The following is a 20641-nucleotide window of genomic DNA, read 5'->3' on the forward strand; positions in this document are numbered from 1 at the left end:
CAAGTACCAAAAAGTCAGCAGGATATTTAATCTTACCACATAGAACTTCCACATCTCGAACAATACCAATTGGAGAAATAGTTTCTATATTAGCCAGCTGAATAACCACATCAATATCTTCAAGTTCACAAGAATCAATTTCGTGCATAATCTCCGTGTAAAGCTCATAAGGTATAGCACTAATACTTGCACCAATATCACATAATCCATAATAAAAATGATCACCAATTCTAACAGATAGCATAGGAACACTAGCTTTCCTAGACTTATTAGGATGCGAAACAATATTAGAAGCATCTTCACAGAAAATAATATGACCATCTTCTACATTTTCAAGTCACAAGATCTTTAACAATTGCAACAAGCAGGTTCAACTTTTATTTGTTCTTCAGTGTTCTCTAGGTTTCTTTTCACTTTTATGAACCGCACTATTTATAACAGAGTACTCTTTCATTTTAGCAGGAAAAGGAGTTTTTTCAATATAAGCTTCAGGAATAACACGATCGCAGTTTCAATTACAACACACTTATTAATAGATGGATCAATTTTATCTTTGTACTGGTTCATGATACTTATCAAAATTCTTCTTAGGCAATTCATAATGAGAGGCAAAAGCTTTATAAAGGTTTGCAGCAACTTGAGAATCAAGACCATATGTAGCACTCATATTACGAAATGTATCAGTATCCATAAAAGCTTCAATGCATTTATAATCATAAATTATACCCGATTCTCTATCTTTGTCGTTCTCCCAACCTTCGGCATTTTCTTGGATCCGATCAAGAAGGTCCCTTTTAAACTCTTCTTTGTTGCGTGTAAATGATCCAAAACAAGAAGTATCCAAGCAAGGTCTTGTCTTGAAAAGAAAGTCTTGCATAGAAATTATCAATAATAACATTACCAGGAAGCTCATGAATGGGGCATTTGAGCATTAAAGACTTCAATCTCCCCAAGCTTGGGCAATACTCTCTCCATCATGAGGCCAGAAATTATATATGCGGTTCCGATCTTTGTGAATTTCACTTGGAGGATAAAATTTGGAATAAAATAAAGGCACAATGTCCTCCCGATCAAGAGAATCACCATTCTTCAAGCAATTTATACCAATGCGCCGCTTTACCGTACAGACGATATAGAGAATAGTTTCTTCCTAACTTCATTCATAGCAATACCTGCACATTTGAATAACCCGCATAATTCATGCAAAAACAAGTAAATGATCACCAGGATGGACAGCTCCATCCCCTTCATAGCGGTTATCCATAACATGTTCAATAATTTTCGTAGGTATTTTATATGGTATTACTTCCTCACCTGGCGCCTCATCCACTACCGTTGCGATAGTAGTAGATTTCCCAAATAGAAATTGAAGAGAAGATCTCTCCATAATGACTTATAGCAACGAAAGTGAAATAAAATCAGCACAAACAAGAAAGGTCTTCCTTACCAATTCCGCTTACCAATAGCGCTTCACTCCCGGCAACGGCGCCGTGAAAATAGTCTTGATGACCCACAAGTATAGGGGGTGTATCGTAGTATCTTCGATAAGTAAGAATGTCGATCCCAACGAGGAGCAGAAGGTGTTGACGAGCAATTTTGATGAAGGATTCACCGTAAATGCTCACAAACAAGTATTCAGGGGGTTTTGATGTAACGGATGAATAAAGTACGAGTAAGTAAAATGCGAGAGAAATAATTGCAGCGAGTGGCCCAATCCTTTTTAGCACAAAGGACAAGCCGGTTTGTTTACTTATAATGACCAAACGTTCTCGAGGACACACGGGATTTTAGTCTAGTGCTTTCGCTACATACAGTTGATTAATCTTCAATGTTTTGATAAGTGTTGTGTGGGTGAACCTATGCTAATGTACCGCCCTTCCTAGGACTAATACATACTTGTGATTATACCCCTTGCAAGCATCCGCAACTACAAGAAAGTAATTAAGATAAATCTAACCACAGACCTTAAACTCGAGATCCCGCGATCCCTCCCCGCATCGATATACCAACGGGGTTTAGGTTTCTGTCACTCCGGCAACCCCGCAATTCGCAAACGAGTACAAGATGCATTCCCCTAGGCCCATAAATGGTGAAGTGTCGTGTGGTCGACGTTCACACGACACCACTAGAAGAATAACACCACAACTTAAATATCATAACATTGAATATTACTCAACCATAGTTCACTACTAACAATTAGACTTCACCCATGTCCTCAAGAACTAAACGAACTACTCACGAGACATCATATGGAACATGATCGGAGGTGATATGATGATGAATAACAATCCGAACATAGACCTTGGTTCAATGGTTTCACTCAATAGCATAAACAACAAGTAGAAATCGGTATCGGGAGAGTTTCCCCTATCAAACAATCAAGATCAAACCCAAATTGCTACAGCGGTGACGATGTCCAGCGGTGGAGATGGCGGTGATGATGGTGGAGATGATGATGATGGTGATGGAGATGATGTCCAGCTCGATGGCGGTGACGATGGCGTCGATTTCCCCCTCCGGGAGGGAATTTCCTCGGCGGATTCCTGCCCGCCGGAGAGCTCTTTTCTCTCCGGTGTTCTCCGCCCCGCGAGGCGGCCGTAACCCTTCGTGAGGATTCCTCCGTGGCTTAGGTCTTCGGGACGAAGGGTTTCGCGAAGAAAAGGAGGCGAAAGAGGCCGAGGGGGCTCCACACCACATGGTGGCGCGGCCGGGCCATGGGCCGCGCCACCCTATGGTGTGGGCCCACCCCGGGTCCAGCTGGCTCCCCCTTCCGGCTTCCTCCGTCATCCGGAAAAATAGGATTTTCTCGTAAAACTTCCTTCCACAGCTGATCTTCCGAAATATTGCATCCCGACGGTGCTTTTTCAGCAGTAATCTCGGCTCCGGTGCTCGATCTCCAAATAATCATGAAACATGCAAAATAGATGAAATAACATAAGTATTGTGTCCCAATATGAAATATATCAATGAATAACAGCAAATTATGATATAAAATAGTGATGCAAATTGGACGTATCAACTGCTAAAATTGTCGGTCCGAATTACATACTGTACGCCCGTATCTAATCCGTATGCCGCGCGAATGCAGATTTTCCCGCCGTGATGGATCTAGATAAGCTTTTCGATCACTGTTTCGATTTCTAGATTCATTCTCGTTTTCTAAGTGGAAAGAGGGAAAAAAAAAGCAACATCCAGAACCTGTTGGGTCGGCCCACTGAAAAAATCGTGTGAGCATTGGTAGACCGGCAGGCCTGCTCTAATCATTTTTAGTTCCGATCCGGGGGTAGCTCGGCCCATCGAACCTTGTACGCGGCCTGCACTTCTGTATCCGATCTGTCAAATAGCTGTACAAGTGTTGGAATACCAGTAGTCGGTTCGCTAATACCATAAATACGATACCTGTACCGCAACCTGTCTCCCTCCTTTTTCTCCCGCAAAGAAAAAGAAACCTGTCTCCCTCCTTTCGGCTCTCGTCTCTCTTCCCGCGCGCGGTTCATTCATTCCCTGAGCCACGACCGCGATAAGCATCTCCGATCTCTCTTTCGATTTCCAGTTTCATTTCTCGTTCTAGATCTCGCAATTTCGATCATCTCTATTCTTGTTTAGGGTTAGGGTTTAGATTCGATTTAATTTCCCGAGATAAGCTTTTTCGATCTCTATTTCGAATTCCAGTTCCAGTTCGCGTTCTAGATCTCTCAATTTCGATCTCGTTCTTGTTTAGGGTAATTAGGGTTAGGTATTAGATTCGATTTAATTTCTTGATTTTGCCTGATTTTTGTAGCAATGGCTGGGCCCGTGGTCGCCGGCGGTCTTCCGCCGTTGCTGCCTACCCCGAGGAGCTGCGTCGGCCTGACGCCACCTCCGGCGTCATACGTATCCAAGAAGCGTGCCGGCCGCGCAACCTTGAGTGAGAGCTGGATCAAGGATAAGCTCCCCGGCGGCGGCGTCTCGTCGGATCGAAGCCAAGAGAGCTTGACCAAAGGCAAAGTCGTCGGCGGCGGCGGCGGCGAATCAGCTGATCAAAACCCTAGCGAAATGCCCGTCCGAGCCTCCCTGGGCTCAAGCTGGGTGGAGGGCAAGCTGCTCGGCCGCGTCGGCACGTCGACCTCGGGCGTCGAGCGCGCGAGCCGCCCGACGTGGAGGGACGGCTGGAACGGGAGTAAAAGAGCGGCGAGCCGTGCGCCCTCGGCCGGCCGGTTCGAGAAGAAGGCGAAGCCGCCGACGGATGAAGATGACAATGTCGTGGACTTGGAGACGCCGCAGTACGCAGGGCCGACCTTCTCCCTGTCGCCGGACCCATCCCAGCTGCCGATCCCGTTCCTCTTCATGAAGGCGCAGTGAACATTGCTAGTTCGTCAGCCGAAGTTGATCCAAGTTTTCAACCGAAACCTTCGATTTACTAGCAGTTTATCAGGCTAAATCCAGTAGCATTCAGTTTTAGCCAAGCACTGGATTTCGCAGTTTACATAGGCTTAGAGTTGTCCAGTATTTTCACTTGTAACTCAGGTGCTATTGTAGTATAGAATGGAATACTATACAATATCCTGTTTTGCCAAGGAAATCTTATCATTTTGAACGAATACTGGGTGCTGAATTTATCAAAATGTCCATTAGCAAACGACAGAGGGAGCCTGATTCGGACTGTAAAATTAAAGGCCTAATATAATCCCTGACATATTGAACATTCTGGCTGCTGGCAATAAGGAAGGGATGCACACATTCAGAAATGATACACGGGCGTAGGAAACCTTCCAGAATTGGTGCACAGAAACTTCCCTCGTTTTGGAGAGTAACACACATTCAGAAAGCAAGTTGAAGTATTCGAGATTCGAAATTTCACAGCCAACCAATCAATCAGAGACAGAGGGATGCAAAATCTACTTGTTTCAGTGATATGGAACATCGGAAGCTCAATTTCAGAACATCAAAATGACGCTGATTTCCTATACCTCCGATTAATCTCGAGTTTTTCATACTGTGAAGAATACAGAACTGTTTATACAAAGAGAAAAGGAGGACATTCTTCACCAGTATAGAATACAATATCCTGAAAAGAATGTAACACCAGTAAACTCTGCACAGCTGAATTGGCAATTGGCATCTCCTAACATCTCAAAAAGTGACCCATTGTTCCAACAACTGTATCCCTTTTACAATATCTATCCAGATAGTCTGGTTAGACTGCTAAAATTGCCAGTCCGAATTGTATGTAAGAATCTGCAACCGAATTATTTTCATCTCAAAATGAATCTTCCTCCCACCCAATAAAAAAAAAGAAAACTTAACAGTTGGCTTCTCTGATGCTGTCTCTTGAGTATATATAATCTATCTCTCCGGAAGATTTCTTAACTAGGGTGCTCAAAAGCAACCCAATAGACAACTTCTTGCTTCAGTGCCGTGCAAGGCCATTGATGGTAAACAGAGATTGCAGATTCCTAATGAAACATACACTCTCTGACATATGGGTGCGAAGAATTGACATACCTCTCCCATATTGACCTGTACCGGCGAATGGCTAACTTCAGACAAGGCTTCATGTTCCCTTATAATGCACGACAGCAGCGCTCTCGATCAACCGATCATCTATGTCTACATCATACCCTAGCCCCAATACGTGCCACCTCCGGTCCAGGGGCTTCATCAGGCCATAAAATGTCAAAAGGCATGCAGGAAGTGTCCCCCGTCCTCCAAAGCAATTGATCAGCATTTTGCTCCTGCCAATAATGGTAAAGTGCTGTTGCATTTGCTTTCCTCCAAGCTATCAGGTCAAATATATTCATTCCAAAGGCCCATCCACAAGTATGTCGATCAATTTTTGAGCTGATGATTGGTTGCGAGAAATTAAGATACTTGTGATACCGATGAAATGACTCTAAACAAGTCTCCACTGCTCCAATACCATTACCATGCAATTCTATGGAAAAAAGCTGTGTCAAGTCCTTCTGCACCACAACATCGTCATCAAGAAAAACCACCTTCTCCAAGTTGGGTAGTATTTGAGGAATGTAGAACCGCAAATGGTTCAGCAGAGAAGCAAACTTTGGATTGTGGAACTTTATTTCTCTTTCTGGAGTTTTCGAGCCACCAGAGTTGTAGTAACCCTCGGTTTCCATCTCTGATAGTCGCCTGACCAGAGGGGAAGAAGCAGCATTCAACCATGAGAACTCATCTATGCAGCAGACTTCAACAGTACACCCTTTGAAGTCATTTACCAGGAACCAGGTTGACATAGCACCAAAATTTATCCTGTCCGTGACTACATGAAACACAAGTTGCTGAGGGTGGTTCGCATTTGAAACTGTAGAATTGACAACAACTGAGGTGGCGAGCACATTATCCGAGAATATACTGAAGTGATACAGATTATTGTCTACCAACCGTGTGGAATTCGTATGCTCCTCTGAACGACTCCTCAGTTCTGGGTTCTGAAGCCACTCTTCTGTCAGCTTCACCGTTAAACAATGCAGATTCTTGGGGAGAGATTCTGCAGCTATCTGACCAAACTCGGCAGTCTGAACAACTGCTGCCTTTGCACGCTCCTCTAGTGCAAGGGCATGGCTCTTCAGTGTCACTATTGTTGTACTGATATCATAATGAGAGTCCTGTGATTTGTATATTAACCGTGCTAGCCGGGTTATTATAGGATGGGCTTCTTCCTGAGTGATGGCTCTCCCACTAACAGCCCCTTCAGACAGCAATCATTGACAATTCCTTATTTGGGAACTAAGCTCCCATGCAAGCTGAAGGTTGCCATGCTCTTTCGCAAGGATAACATAGGCCTTTGCTAGAGTCATCTGATCTGCTAATTGCCGTGCAAAAGATGTACTGCTTAAAAGCTCTTATGTGAAATTCACTTTCTCACGAGAAACATCTTCAGTCTCTGGCCCTTTATTCTGGAACAAGAAAGAGCTACATAAGGAAACATGCACATGCGAGTTTAACACAAGAAACTGAAAAAAATTATAGCAAGGAAGACCAATCAAAACATATATCTATGTACTAGAAGTAATAGAACCAAAAATATATCCTTCACCACGGAGAAACCAAAAATATATTCGAGCATACAGAGAAGTTTCTAATTATCAGCCCAGTGAGTTGTACTCAACTTCTTTGCCGCTAAATGTACATATTACAACCAAACAGCTATTGTCATGAGAATGGGTTGAAATACAGCTTTAGTGCCAGAAACAACAGTTGATAGCCAACGCAGTTTGTCATCAGACACTTGCACGAGAAATGTTCAGAACATACTTATGCAAAGAAAAGATTAAAAGGGCCAATTGCAATTTAGTACTCCCTCAGTCCCATAATTCTTGCCGTGGTTTTAGATGAGGGAGTATTTACCACCTGTTTTATGCTTAGGCACCCAACAATAATCTGTGTTTTTGGCTGGTGCCAATTTCCCCTATTAAGACATGCCAATGTTTGGTCATGGAATTTTGTAATATTTTGCTATGGCAAGGGAATCTTAGTAAAACACATGCCAAATGCAACCATGCAATTCTTAGCACCATACCAAACAGCATTTTTTAATGAGACAATAAATAATGCCTCTAAAATTAAGAACTTAATAAAAAATTAGATTAGTTCAGAACAATTATAAACGATTGAGTGCAATTAAAAGAATCAAAGCTTCTAGCTACCAGAAGCTTAGCTTATTTTATCGTTTCTTGTTCATTGCAAGCCTTAATACCTATGGGGTGGAGGGAGTACTAAAGCAACATTTTAGAGTCAGAAAAAAATAATCTTATTAAACTATTAGGCAGGTAACTAGATTCTGCAGCATATTCCGATTTAATTGCGAGCCTAAATACCTGTAGAAACATTTTAGAGCCCTAGCAAAATAATCTTGTCATAATATTAGGTGTGTAACTAGAGTACTAGACTCGCAGCACAGCAGCCTAAAACAATCATAAAGGCAGCAAAACTATTTGAGAGCACCTAACTCCAAACATGTAATAGCATATGGATATATTTTCCATTTTATTCACATGCTACCGAAGAAGGTGCAATGATAATACTCCCAAAAAACTGCATTCGTTTCATAATGCCCTAAATTGATTCTGTCTAACGAGTTCAGATCCTAAGATCTCTATCATATGATGAACTATACTTCAAATAAGAACCTCTAGCTATCTCATAACATATGGTATCATGTTCTACTGATGATCTCGCTTGATCTCAGGCATTCCTCTCATGAGCAGTGCAATGGAAAAAAAAAAGTTCATCGCAATCCATTCTGGATCTCAACATAAATTAATCTAACAATTGTATTAGTACTATCATATATGTATGAATATGCCCTAGAAGGAAAAAACCATTTCCAACGGGTACTGGAAGTCCTTCGATACTATTCTTTTGGAAATCAGAAGCAAGTACCAAAGTAGCTGGCAAGACGTAGTCCCTGGATAATTCAACGGCACTTGTAAACTTCGATATTGCAGGTACTGAATATGGACGTAAGGTACGAGTTTAAATTTTGTCATTCCATGCTGTCCTCCCACCAATTGAGAAAATCATCATCTTCATAGTACATGAACAGTATAAGTTCTCAACAGATTGATGGGAAACCACCTTTTGAGGATGACATTTTACCTAAGTACTTGAGCAGACCTCCAAACAAGTCCAAAGACAATCTATGATGCCTCACCAACTCGTGGAATATACAACCTGTTTGCCATTTCTAACAACTAGTCATGATTCGCCATCAAAAACACTTTCTACCATGGACAAGAAAGTGAAAATTATTTTTTTCCATAGACATGACCAAATGAGTAACCTTTAAAGGATCTAGTAACACTGAAACTTGGTAGTGAAGATCTGGTAGAAAAGATTGCACTTTCATCTCGCCGCAAACAGGCTAACAGCACACAACCACGCTCACATCCTAACAAAACATTATCCAATCTTCGTCAGTGGCGGTCAATTTGCATAATTGCTAACTATATGAAACATGTTACTTCTGAAGATCTCATACGATATTATAATCGAGATCCACTAAAGAGATTAATGGCAGCCGGTCAGGAATTATAAAAAGCAAACACTTTTTCCACGTATGTTGAGCACAGAAAGACAGGGCATAGTGGTCTTCCGAATGAGCATTCTAAATTTTGCTGTATTATTATGAGCCCTACTGCAGTCGATCCAAAGGAAGGCACACATCAGACATTGCCAAAACAAATATTAGTCCAAGTCGCCAGAGCAAATCAGAAAAATAGTCTACAGCTGTTAAAAAAAAGCCTCCAAAAGTCAGTAGACTGATGTACAAATGGACAACAAGCTGCTGTAGGATCATCTTCGCTAAAATCGTGCATGATGGAACATATAGCATCTTTTCGTACTCAAAAAACATACTTATGTAAGCAGCATAATCCAGCAGCTACATCTTCGAGAATGCAGTATATCTACCATCTTCGATTCAATGTGAAAATCATGACACAAAATGCTTAAACATTTGACCATGGCACAAATCATCACTAAAATCTCTCAATGCACCCCGGATCCAAATCAAGTAAAATTGCTCTTCACACGTATCTGCAGTAACTTCAGCACCCTGTAGAACTTCTCTCACACCCTCTTTTCTGTTGCCTTCTGGTTGTACTCGTGTTTGAGAAGGTTCGCCCTCAGAAGCATGAACTTGACATCTCTCTCAAACTCATTGCCAGTCTGCAATGCACGCTGGAAGGTTCCATTTCTCTGATCAGCATGGTTTGCATACAGAATCTTGTTATGCGAGTCTATACGAGCCTGCATAAATTTAGGAAAGAAGAAGCTCAGCAATTTGGCACCATATGTGTTCCAATACATGTGATCTAAAGCATCTTTGGTAGGCACCTGTATTTTGTTATCAGTGATAAGCGCGGCCAACTCTTTCTCTAACAAGGACACAGTGGTCTTGAAGGCGACAGCCATTGTGTTGAGATCAACAGATATAAATGGGAATGTGTACTGTATGATAGCTTTGTGGCGAATGTCCTTGTACAGAACTTCTAAATGTTCATGCAAATGTATATCCAGCAGCAGGTTTGACTTCAGCTTCTCAAGATACCCCAGACATGAGCCATAGCGACTGATATGAAAAATCTTGTGATTAGCTAATAACAAACAGGTACAAAGAACAAAGAATGGCTGTTTATGAAAGAAAACAGAAAACAAAATGCACAATCTACTAGCATGAAAGACATACATATGCATCTACAAAATACTACTCCATATTAACTGTCGCGCCGTGCCTAGATACATGCGTATCAACACAAATCTGCGACAGATAATATGGAACAAAGGAAATACACAAAGGAATTCTTAATGTACTGGACAACTATGAAATAACATCTTATATAGTAGAAAGTCTGTTGCCAGCATTGCACATAACAAATCGGGTAGAATGCGAGATTGCAGGTGAATAAATAGACATTAGAAGGACATTATTTCTTAAAGAACAATGAAAATGCGTAAGACCTTGTTAATTCAGACATTGTTTGTAATTTCATTTCCCTAACTCATGATCAATTCTAAAAAGCTATTTCATGAACAGTGCCAAGGGTAAAATATCTGGTGATAGAGATATCCACATTATGGTATCATCATAACTCACAAAGGCTCACAAACTGAAGTATGTGGTCTCTTAAGATTAATTAATTTACAAAACATCAGATGATAAGTCAAAAGGAAATTAAAAAATCCCAGAACACGCTCACAAACCATGCAACATCGTCACTATCAAAATCAGCTTCACAAATTGCTGATGGCTTAAAACATCGTAGAATATGAATCACCACTAATATGTACTGTAAAAAAGACTTTTCAGACCAGAGGATCCGGCTATCCAAGTGCCTAAATATAACACCCCACGTTGCTCCAATGATGCACATCACATCGTGACTAATTAGGAAATAAAAAAATCTCAGAACACGCTGACAAACCATGCAACGTCGTCACTATCAAAATCAGCTTCACAAATTGTTGATGGTTTAAAACATCGTAGAACATGAATCTCCACTAATATGTACTGTACAAAGAGTTGTCCGAACCAGAGGATCCGGCTATCCAAGTGCCTAAATATAACACCCCACGTTGCTCCAATGATGCACATCACATCATGACTAAGTAGGAAGCCTCAAATCAGTTATCAATTATTTTGGAATTCCCTTAAACACGACACAAACGTGTGATTCCTTCAAAATGTTACATGAACCAAAGAAGAAACGGAGCACAAATTTAGAGTGCCACCCTTTGCCCTATTTAAATTATATAAATATTTTGGACCGACTTATAGACTGAATGTATAAAAAACAATTAATAACCTATAAATTACTCTACTGTTGACATTGCAACCCCCTATAAGTAAAACAAGACTCATAAGCAACTGCTCACATTCTATATGCCGGTTGTTATCTTTTTTGTACGTTATCATTCCTTCAAATGTACTTTGTACAGTTTAAATTTACTCAAAGGTCCCCGTGTGTTATCCAGAATACGAGAATGCTTACCATATTGACCATAATAATCATTGCTATATGACCAATGGATTGAATAGAAATACATCCCACAGCAAAGATGCAGTTTAATAAGGTATGAGAGCTACCTTGCATAAAAATCATTTACCAGCTCCCTTACTTCAGGCACCAGCTCCAGAAAATTGCGGAAATTGTAGTTGTCAATGACTTTGCTCTGTAACAAATGAGGAAATTAATCTGGTTTAGACAGATCGATAAACCCAAAACATGCCATGGGGAGGGAAGAGATAGTTGAAGAAAGGATGGACCTTCAGTTCTGAGCGATCAAAAGAAGCAAGCGCACATAGTGCTCCATAGACAGCAACATCTTGTGGAGAAATGACTTCAGAATAGTTGTTCCTTAGCTCCAATCCTGTCTCTATGAACTACAGAAGGGGGCATGCTTTCAATGTTAGCAGGCAATTTAACAACTACATAACAATTATCAAGCATCCCCGATAGGAGCATATACAATGCATTATGCTTAGGTGGGTGCTTGGAAAAATAAACCAGTTTTACTTAAGCACAGGTGCTTATTTACATTAGGCAGATGCCTAACTAGGCACCTCTCGTGCACAAATAAGCACTAGTGCCTAAGAAAATTCTTGGTTTATTTCCGTAAGCACCCTACTAACTACTAAGCACTTTGCATTGTACATGGCCTAATCTGAAATAAATAATTGAACCTAAGAATAATAACATATGTAATGTGGTTCTTCACCAAAAAAACGTTGATAGATAATCAACTATTGGAAGGTTCCATCAGGTATTAATTATGTCTAGCCCATAGTAGAAATGGATATGTATAATCGAAAACAGAGTTTTGTTGCGAGGAATGATGATGAGACACATGTTTACTTAGTTCTGTACATAAATTACCAAACACTTCCTGAAACTAGACTCAGCAAGTGACACAGGAGTAAACAAACTGAGAAGCCTAACAGGAAGCGTAGACTAATAAAATTACTGGATGCCTTCATTAGGTGTCATTCGTGGGTTGCAACAATATACAGACGCCAGAATTTCTGATAGCACAATAGTTACAATTTTAAATGCACCAGTTACTGAAGCCAATACAGAGAACGCTACCCAACAGATTTATTGATCATGCCTCATGAATCTCTAATATAGTCCAATTTAGCAGTGCAAAATCCTACAATTAGCAACGAAAGGACTAACCTTCCGGGCAGCAAGCTTGTACTTGTTTGTTTCCAGGTAGGCTAATCCAGCAGCAGCCCGCAGCTTGGCGAGGATAACGGGATCCAAATCATCTGGGGTCTGCTCCGCCTTGCTGACGTAATTGGAGACGTGCATAAACTGACCCAGCTCAACGCTGACCAGAATCACATTCAGACACATCTGGACGACATGCTTGGAGGTGGTGCAGTAATCGCGGGTCCTGATGTAGCTCTTGAGCGCCTCGGAGAGGTGGCCGTGCGCGTAGTGGAAGTCGCCGATGTCGTTGTAGCCCATCCGGATGCTCTCCTTGACCATGTTAGCCTGCGGGTAAGTAAGTGGTTTCAGGCCAATTCGTCGGTCACTGCGTCCAGCAGAAGTGGCAAATCCTGGGAAGAAGAAAAGGGGGTTTAGTTTAGGGTTTGGGCACCTTGTAGCCGCTGAGCTCGCTGTCGAGTTTGTCCTTGCGCACGAGGGAGCGGCGCTCGACGGCGTCGGACCAGGCCTGGTCGACGGCGTAGCGGGGGCCGAGGCGGCCGGCGATGTTGGCGACGACGTCGCGGTGGAGGGCCGTGTCCTCGCCCTTGAGGGACCCTTCGTAGGCGAGGCGGAGCGCGTCCAGCCGCATCTGCTCCGACTCGCACTTGCCCGCGATGAAGAGGAGCCGCGCCACGCGCGTGCGGCCCGAGTACTGCGCGGCGTACACCTCGACGTCGAACTGGTCGCCGGAGAGCAGCGCCTGGGAGGGCTCTCCGCCGCCCGCGGGCGCCGGGGCGGTTGGGAGCTCGTCGTCGATGTCCATGGGGTTGAACCCTAGAGGAGGAGGAGGAGGAGGATGGCCGGGTGGGAGCGAGGAGAGGGGCGAGAGAGGAGGAGGGGGACTTGGCTGGTAACGAAACGAGAAACTAGATGATTCCCCGCGCGTTGCTGCGAGAAACCGAACAAATAATTTAAATAAATGTAAGAAAATAATTGTATATTTTCTTGGAAGGATGGCATTTGAAATTTTGAACACATGACGATAAGTATGTTCAAACATGCATTTTTGTGCTTAAATCTCACACATCAAACTGTAGTACACCAAGCTGCTGCTTTGTAGCATATTAGGTGGAGCTTACATAGTTACACCGGGGAAGAAAGTTATTTTGGTGTAGACTACAATTGTGTCTTGCATAAAGCATATGCTAACCCATGAAAACACACCATCCAGTTGTTCACATGTCAATGAAATTAAAAATTGACGAAACACATTCGCAGATCTGTAAAAGAGAATAATATCCAAGCCACCTATATCATCCAATGTATCGAAGAAGCATCTTGCAGCTATTCCAGTATAGTCATTTCAGAAATAGTTTATGTCAATGAATGTGCATATATTATTCACCGCTTTGTTTTCGCAATTGGTATGTGATAATATGAAGAAATCAATTGTACACAGGTCAATGAGGAAATGTTTAGAAACCTCTATTTAAAAACCTCTAAGCATCCGCATGTCACTCTGGTTCCATCATTTAAATTCCCTGAGTGTGTGTCCGTGTGTATTAAAACCTACACATCCATTTGAAATTAAATTCCACACAAAATAAAATAATTGAAATTGTGTTAATCTCTGTAGAAATAATTTCATGTTTCCTTGTGTAAACAGCAAGCAAAATGTATAACCGTCATAATTCAACAGGAAATATTCAGACAGTCCAATTTTATGCACTGAAATTTATTGGATTGTTGTCATGCCCACTTTCCAGAGAATAATGTATCTTAGACAATCTATATGCAAAAGAAAATATGAGTATCAGGTCAATAATATTAGGCAGAACTGTACACATTTTGAAACAACATAATTCCTACATGTGGCGATTATATAAAAATTCTTACAGGAAGCATTGAGAAATACACATGGAATAGTGCTACTTAATGGTTGAATTTGGTGCTTTTGTCATGTCCGCGAGGGTTAACAGAAGTAGCATATTGGGTAGGATAAACACATCAAAATTAATCCTAGGTCACTGAACTACTGAGTAGGATAAGCATAGATAATTGGTTTAAATGAGGAAATAAGAAAAACAGACAAAAATAAGAGGAGAGTTGGTTGATAAAAGATGCTTCAAGGCTTTTTGATTTATACCTGCCATACGCTGGGATATTTGCTAGAGCAGACCATGTAAAAGAGTAAGGCCTCATTTGATCAAACTGTATTGTAGTAACCTCAAGAAATAGCCTTGTGCCAAACTCAGCTGTGTCAATTCCAATAATCAGAAGTTGGTTTATGCGCTGAAACATATTGTGTCAGTTATCTGGATCTCGTCAAGAATGCTTGTAGCCCCTTGTGTAAATATAAAACACTACTCAACACAGCATTCTGCCGTTGAGACTCAAAAGCAAAACTGGTCAAGTAAAATTGAACTGCCTTTTGTATCAGCAAAAGGATTGTGCCTGAAAGATCAATAATGAAGGAGCCGCTGGGTTCCCTCTCCAAAGAATATCATAAGCGCAGATTATAAAACAACACTGTTTATACTCTGGTAAGTAATCACATCACCTCCATTTTCCACTCCTCATCAGATCTAAAGAGGAAATAAACAACCAAGACATGCAACAAAAAAAACCATATGCAGATTTCTTGTGCAAACTCAAAGGGTAGGCCACGGATGGCCATTGATAAGCATGCAGGCAATTGTCCTGAGTCCTGAGTCTTGATGGTGCCATGCCATTAACCACTGATGTACAGACGTGTATATAGCTAGCCTTCAAGGGAAACTGCGTATGATGCCACCAGAAGCAAGGACGGACTTGCAGAGAACCTCATCAAGTGGGAGAACAAATCGATCAAGGACTGACCACATACCTAACCCAGCTAGCACAAAATACAGAGAGATATACCTTTTGCTGACGAGGAGATGTCAACTAAAACCGGATATGGAGAAACGAATCATCAAGCAGCATGAGAGAGAAATCATAATCAAGTGACACTGGAGTCACATTGCAACAAATTGATCTGAGCTTCAAGGAAAAAACGAACCAGATCAAATCAAAAAGAAGACCTGACGCACAAGTCTACATACAACAAACGAATCCTGGCGCTCGCCTGAGCCCCCTGTTGGCGATCATGCCGATGGATGCTATAAGGAGTGGGTGGGGGGGGGGGGGGAGGATTTCGATAGTGGGGAGGGGAAACGATGGTTTCCATAGGAGTACAACTCATCAATTCAGATTCGATTAAATCTACCACCCCTTGTGACGGAATGGCAATGGGCAGCCGAAGGGAAGCAGAGAGCGTTTCTGTAATGCAATTGGAAGAGGAGGCGATCGGTCTGAAAGTTAAGGAGTCATCAACGAACGGGGCAGCCGCACTTGGTCTGCATGGGATGACATGGAGGTCAGATGTGATGTGGTGGGCCTGCTGAGGTGGCATAGCTGCATGTTTAGAGAAATAGGTTAGTGGGGATGAACTATTTAGTTATATAGGATTCAGGGGTGGATCTGTATATTTGTGCTCGCGTCAGCGGAACGGGCTGACCAGGCCCGCGATTGTTTCAGCAGGATATGCGCGGTGCACTTTTATATATCGCGCAGGCAACTTGCAAGGATGGCGCGCTACGGCCCGCCAACGCCATGTTGCTCCCTCCTCCATATATCTCTATGTCAGCCCACATGAAGTTGAGAATTCTGCTTGACTAGCATCACTTGTGACTGACTAACATCACAAGTGATTCACAACTGTCAATGCCATAAGCTCAAAATAAAAAAAAACTATGAATGCCAGTTCGGCTTTTAAAAAATACGGCTTCGAGTTGAAGCTTTTCTGGAAATGGTGAACAGGTTCAGTTGCGAGTACCTTGGTCCCTGCGTCGCATTTGGATTGGTATAAAGACTTGAACAGCTCATTTGTTGGAATTTACCCTCTGCCACAAATGAGTTCAAACTTTAAAGCGCACGATCGTAGATCAAATACTCCATGGAGTACTCTGCAATCTGATGGCAATGTTTGGCTTTTGAGGCCTCCTAACGGCTTCGGTATTTAATTGTGCTGGCTGATCTACAAAGGAGCCATCCATGTTAGTGTTTTAGTATATCAACTTTCGGAACTGTTACTAAACATTAGCTGGCATTTGCTTGTTACAATTGACATGTCAAGTTGCCAACAAAGGAAAATATGGCGGCAAGTAATATGGGACGACCACCTATTGGTGCTCATCTGTTCAGCAACCAAAAAATTGAGACCGGCTAAGTGTTTTTGCATTATAACTTATAAGTTAGGCCTACAAACCAGCCAAGTTTGAATGTTCAAGAGAAAAAAACAAGCTCAAACGGTACATATTTGGTTAGCCTCCTAAAAAAACTTACATGGCTCAATTTGCTCTGCTCGGTTATCTTTGTGTAAGAAATTCCCCTTGATAAGGTAGATGCACACACGAGACAACATGAGTGAGGAGACACAATGATGGAAGCGAAACGAGCCGCCAAGTGATATCATTGCCTTAAGACAAGTGAGGATTGACATGAATACACATGCCATATTTAAGTTTCACTATCCCTTTCTAATGCAATAATATGCCCTCGACAAAAACTAACCTTGCCTTCGGAAGCTATGAGAGTTGGGGATATGAGCAATGAAACAAAACAAAAACAGGGTGAGCGGGGAAACAAGAAGCCTCTAAATTATCATAAGATGTAGCATTTGAAATGTGTATTCTTTTCTACGGAGAACATAAGTGTGAGAATAATACACATATAACTCTATGAGCGAAGATGCTACCTGGCCACATAAAACAGCTACTTCGACCATTATGATGAAAATCCCAATATCATGTTGTTGTTGGTTGGTAAAAAAAACTAAAAATATGTGCAACAAGGTGTTCCACCGACAAAAGAGGATCCAAACCAGCCTAAAGCCGTGAGAGCATTGAGCAAGGCTTGCCTTCTGAAGCAATTGCAACTGGTCGTGGTAACATGGACATGCAGGTTCTAGCCGTAGGTAAACTAAAGCGGATTTCAGAACCCGGCCACGCCTACTCTCTTAATCGCATATTCATGATTTGGTGGACAAGTGTCCTGCAACATATGCTAAACTGGTGTCAAATTGGCGCCCTTCGACCAAGTTCCAAAACTTACCTTATAAACAGAATTTAATTTTACTTTTTATTTTGTAAAACATAGCAAATTAAATGGCCATAATATCTCACAAAATCTGTATGGGTATATTCCAACTTATAAATATCTATGTGCGATCATTTTTCAAGATTTCACAAAACTTATACGTAGTACAAATAAACATTTTCCAAGATCTTGAAAGTACGTGCACGTGTCAGGATTACTTTCTTGACCAACCATCCTTAGTACCGCTTGTCTATTTTCACAGGTAAATATCAAATCTACACGGACACCACCACCAGCATTACCAATGAGTCAATGACCACACCAACTCAAACGAAAAATGACTTCTTTTTTTTTGTACTTGCAAATTGGTGTGGTTGTTTCTCATTGTTAAACCACAGAATGCAAATGTGAGGTCAACTCTTTTGGTTGACGACTTCCCATCACCTTTTTTTTTGTGGAAGTCCCGTCAAGCTTTCTTGATTTGGCTGCCCATTGAAAGTACAAGGAGGGACTCACTTCTTCCCTTTCTTTCTCTCTGCTCACCCGAGGTCTAAGAATCACCTCCCGTCCCCGAGCTCTCCTCCAGTTCATCTCTGAAAGTGCATGGAGCCCCCATGTGTGGTTTTGGTAATTAATGACAATCCCTATGGACTAATGTTTGCATTGAGTTATATTTGTAGGAGTTGTCCATAGGCAATTCTTGAACCATATGTTGGCTTCAAGGTTGCAATAAGAAGAAATTGATGAAGGATATCAAGTGTCAAGTATGTCTTGAAGATGAAGATGAAGTGAGCCCTCAAGTTACTTCAAGACATCAACATGATGAAGAATGAAGAAATAAAGTGCAAGTTCAAGATGAGCCATCTCGAAGAGATCCTTTGCTTGAGTCTTGCCATCCATATGGTGATCATGGATATGTGAAGATGCGCCGAAGAAGAAGCTCTCCCATGGTGGATTATGGGGGAGCAATCCACATGGTGGTCATGGTTATGTGAAGATGCGCCGAAGAAGAAGCTCTCCCATGGTGGATTATGGGGGAGCAATCCACAAGACTTCGTCAAGCAAGCACAAGCAGGAAAGGCGTTCCATCTTGTTGAGGTCAAGATCGTCTTCATCGAGCTCAAGTGGAATGCGCAAGTATAAGGTTTGATCTTGATAGGGTTTGTTTCTCACCGGTCTCATAGTGTAGTTGGAGACCGGTTTATAGTTTAGTTGCCGTACTATCAAGAGGGCTCTCGAGTGAGTAACTCGATCGTATCGTTCGGAGAGAGCTCAAACCTTTGCATCCTTGCATCATCTTTCTTGGTTTTATGTGGATCTTATCCATGTGATGTTTTAGAGCTTGTGATTATTCTCATGACAAGCTCTAGTTCATTGAGAATGGTTTTTGCATGGGCAACTTGTTGCATTTTCGAGATTGGAGGTTTTACCGGTATGTCTTTTTTAGATAGGTCAAACATTTCATCATTTGTTTCTATCCTCCCTTGTTGGACTATGATGGTTTCCTGCATGATCTTGTAGAGCTTGTTCCTAGCTTCAAAACAAGCCCAAGATCATCAAAATCGGAGTCCGGATGCTAAAGTTATGCCCGTTTTAGTTTTGGTGTTTCGCAGTTTTACGGGGGGCGGATAATCCGGCCCGAATGACCAAAACTGGGACAATATCCGGCCAAATATCCGGCCCGAGCCAGGGGCGATTTCGGGGGCGGATAATCCGGCCCGGGGCGGATTTTCCGGCTCGGGAGGTCCCAAACGGTCATATTTCGTTGGGAGGGGGTATATAAGACCCCCTTCTTCCTCCTTGGGCTGGTTGGTTCACTTTCTCTCTCTCCCCTCCATTGTTGTACTTCAAAGCTTGCCCTAGTTCTTGATTCCTCCCATGATTCTTGCATATTCTTGAGGGAAAAGAGAGAGGAGATCTAGATCTACATTTTTACCAATCAAATCCATCTCTTTGTGAGTGGAACTCTCTAGATCTTGATCTTGGTGTTCTTTGTGAATTCATTTGTTCTTCCTCTCTTATTCCCCCAATAGCTTTTGTAGCTTTGTTGGAATTTGAGAGAGAAGGACTTGAGCATCTTTGTGGTGTTCTTGCCATTGCATTTGGTGCATCGGTTTGAGTTCTCCACGGTGATTCGTGGTGGTGAAAGCAAGAAGGTTGTTACTCTTGGGTTCTTGGAACCCTAGACGGATTCTAGGCCTTTGTGGCGATTTGTTGGGAGCCTCCAATTAAGTTGTGGATGTGTGCCCCAATCTTTGTGTAAGGCCCGGTTTCCGCCTCGAAGGAAATCCCTTAGTGGAACCGTGACCTAGGCCTTTGTGGCGAGGGTCACCGGAGATCTAGGTGAGGCGCCTTCGTGGCGTTCGGTGTGTGGTGTGAGTACCGCATCTTGGGGTGAGGCCTTTGTGGCGTTGGTGTGCATCGAGCAACCACACCTCAAGGTGAGCCTCTTGTGGCGTTCGGGAGCACTAAGCAACCGCACCTCTCCACCGGAGATTAGCACTCGCAAGAGTGTGAACTCCGGGATAAATCATCGTCTCCCGCGTGCCTCGGTTATCTCTATACCCGAGCTCTTTACTTATGCACTTTACCTTGTGATAGCCATCGTGCTTGAAGTTATATATATCTTGCTATCACATACTTGCTTGTATTGCTTAGCATAAGTTGTTGGTACACATAGGTGAACTCTTGCTTAGAATAAGTTGTTGGTGCACATAGGTGAACCATAGTATATAGGCTTTGGGCTTGACAAAGTAAACGCTAGTTTTATTCCGCATTTGTTAAGCCCATCTCGTAAAAGTTTTAAATCGCCTATTCACCCCCCCCCTCTAGGCGACATCCGTGTCCTTTCAATTGGTATCAGAGCGAGGTCT

At 42.2% G+C, this 20641-nt stretch overlaps 1 protein-coding gene and 1 pseudogene across 1 annotated transcript; both read right to left on the reverse strand.

Moving 5' to 3' along the window:
* Positions 1-5400: 5400 nt before the first annotated feature.
* On the reverse strand, positions 5401-6832 carry LOC124706020 (annotated as a pseudogene).
* A 2426-nt stretch (positions 6833-9258) lies between these two features.
* Positions 9259-13544, reverse strand: LOC124708614 (COP9 signalosome complex subunit 1-like). The gene is made up of 6 exons (XM_047240296.1): positions 13102-13544; positions 12675-12995; positions 11765-11881; positions 11585-11670; positions 9835-10069; positions 9259-9747 (listed from the first exon to the last, which is right to left on the reverse strand). Exons 1-6 carry the CDS (start codon positions 13471-13473, stop codon positions 9568-9570), a joined length of 1311 nt encoding a protein of 436 aa, XP_047096252.1. The 5' UTR covers positions 13474-13544; the 3' UTR covers positions 9259-9567.
* Positions 13545-20641: the final 7097 nt, after the last annotated feature.

Source organism: Lolium rigidum, chromosome 4 (genome assembly GCF_022539505.1).
Source record: "Lolium rigidum isolate FL_2022 chromosome 4, APGP_CSIRO_Lrig_0.1, whole genome shotgun sequence".
NCBI lineage: Eukaryota > Viridiplantae > Streptophyta > Magnoliopsida > Poales > Poaceae > Lolium > Lolium rigidum.

Bases quoted from the DNA above. Each gene is read 5' to 3' on its own strand.
- LOC124708614 (XM_047240296.1), bottom strand. From the start codon at position 13,473: ATGGACATCGACGACGAGCTCCCAACCGCCCCGGCGCCCGCGGGCGGC. The intron at 12,996-13,101 runs GTGCCCAAACCC...ACTTACCCGCAG, and splicing joins GCGAGCTCAGCGGCTACAAG to GCTAACATGGTCAAGGAGAG. The intron at 11,671-11,764 runs GTCCATCCTTTC...CATTTGTTACAG, and splicing joins TTGATCGCTCAGAACTGAAG to AGCAAAGTCATTGACAACTA.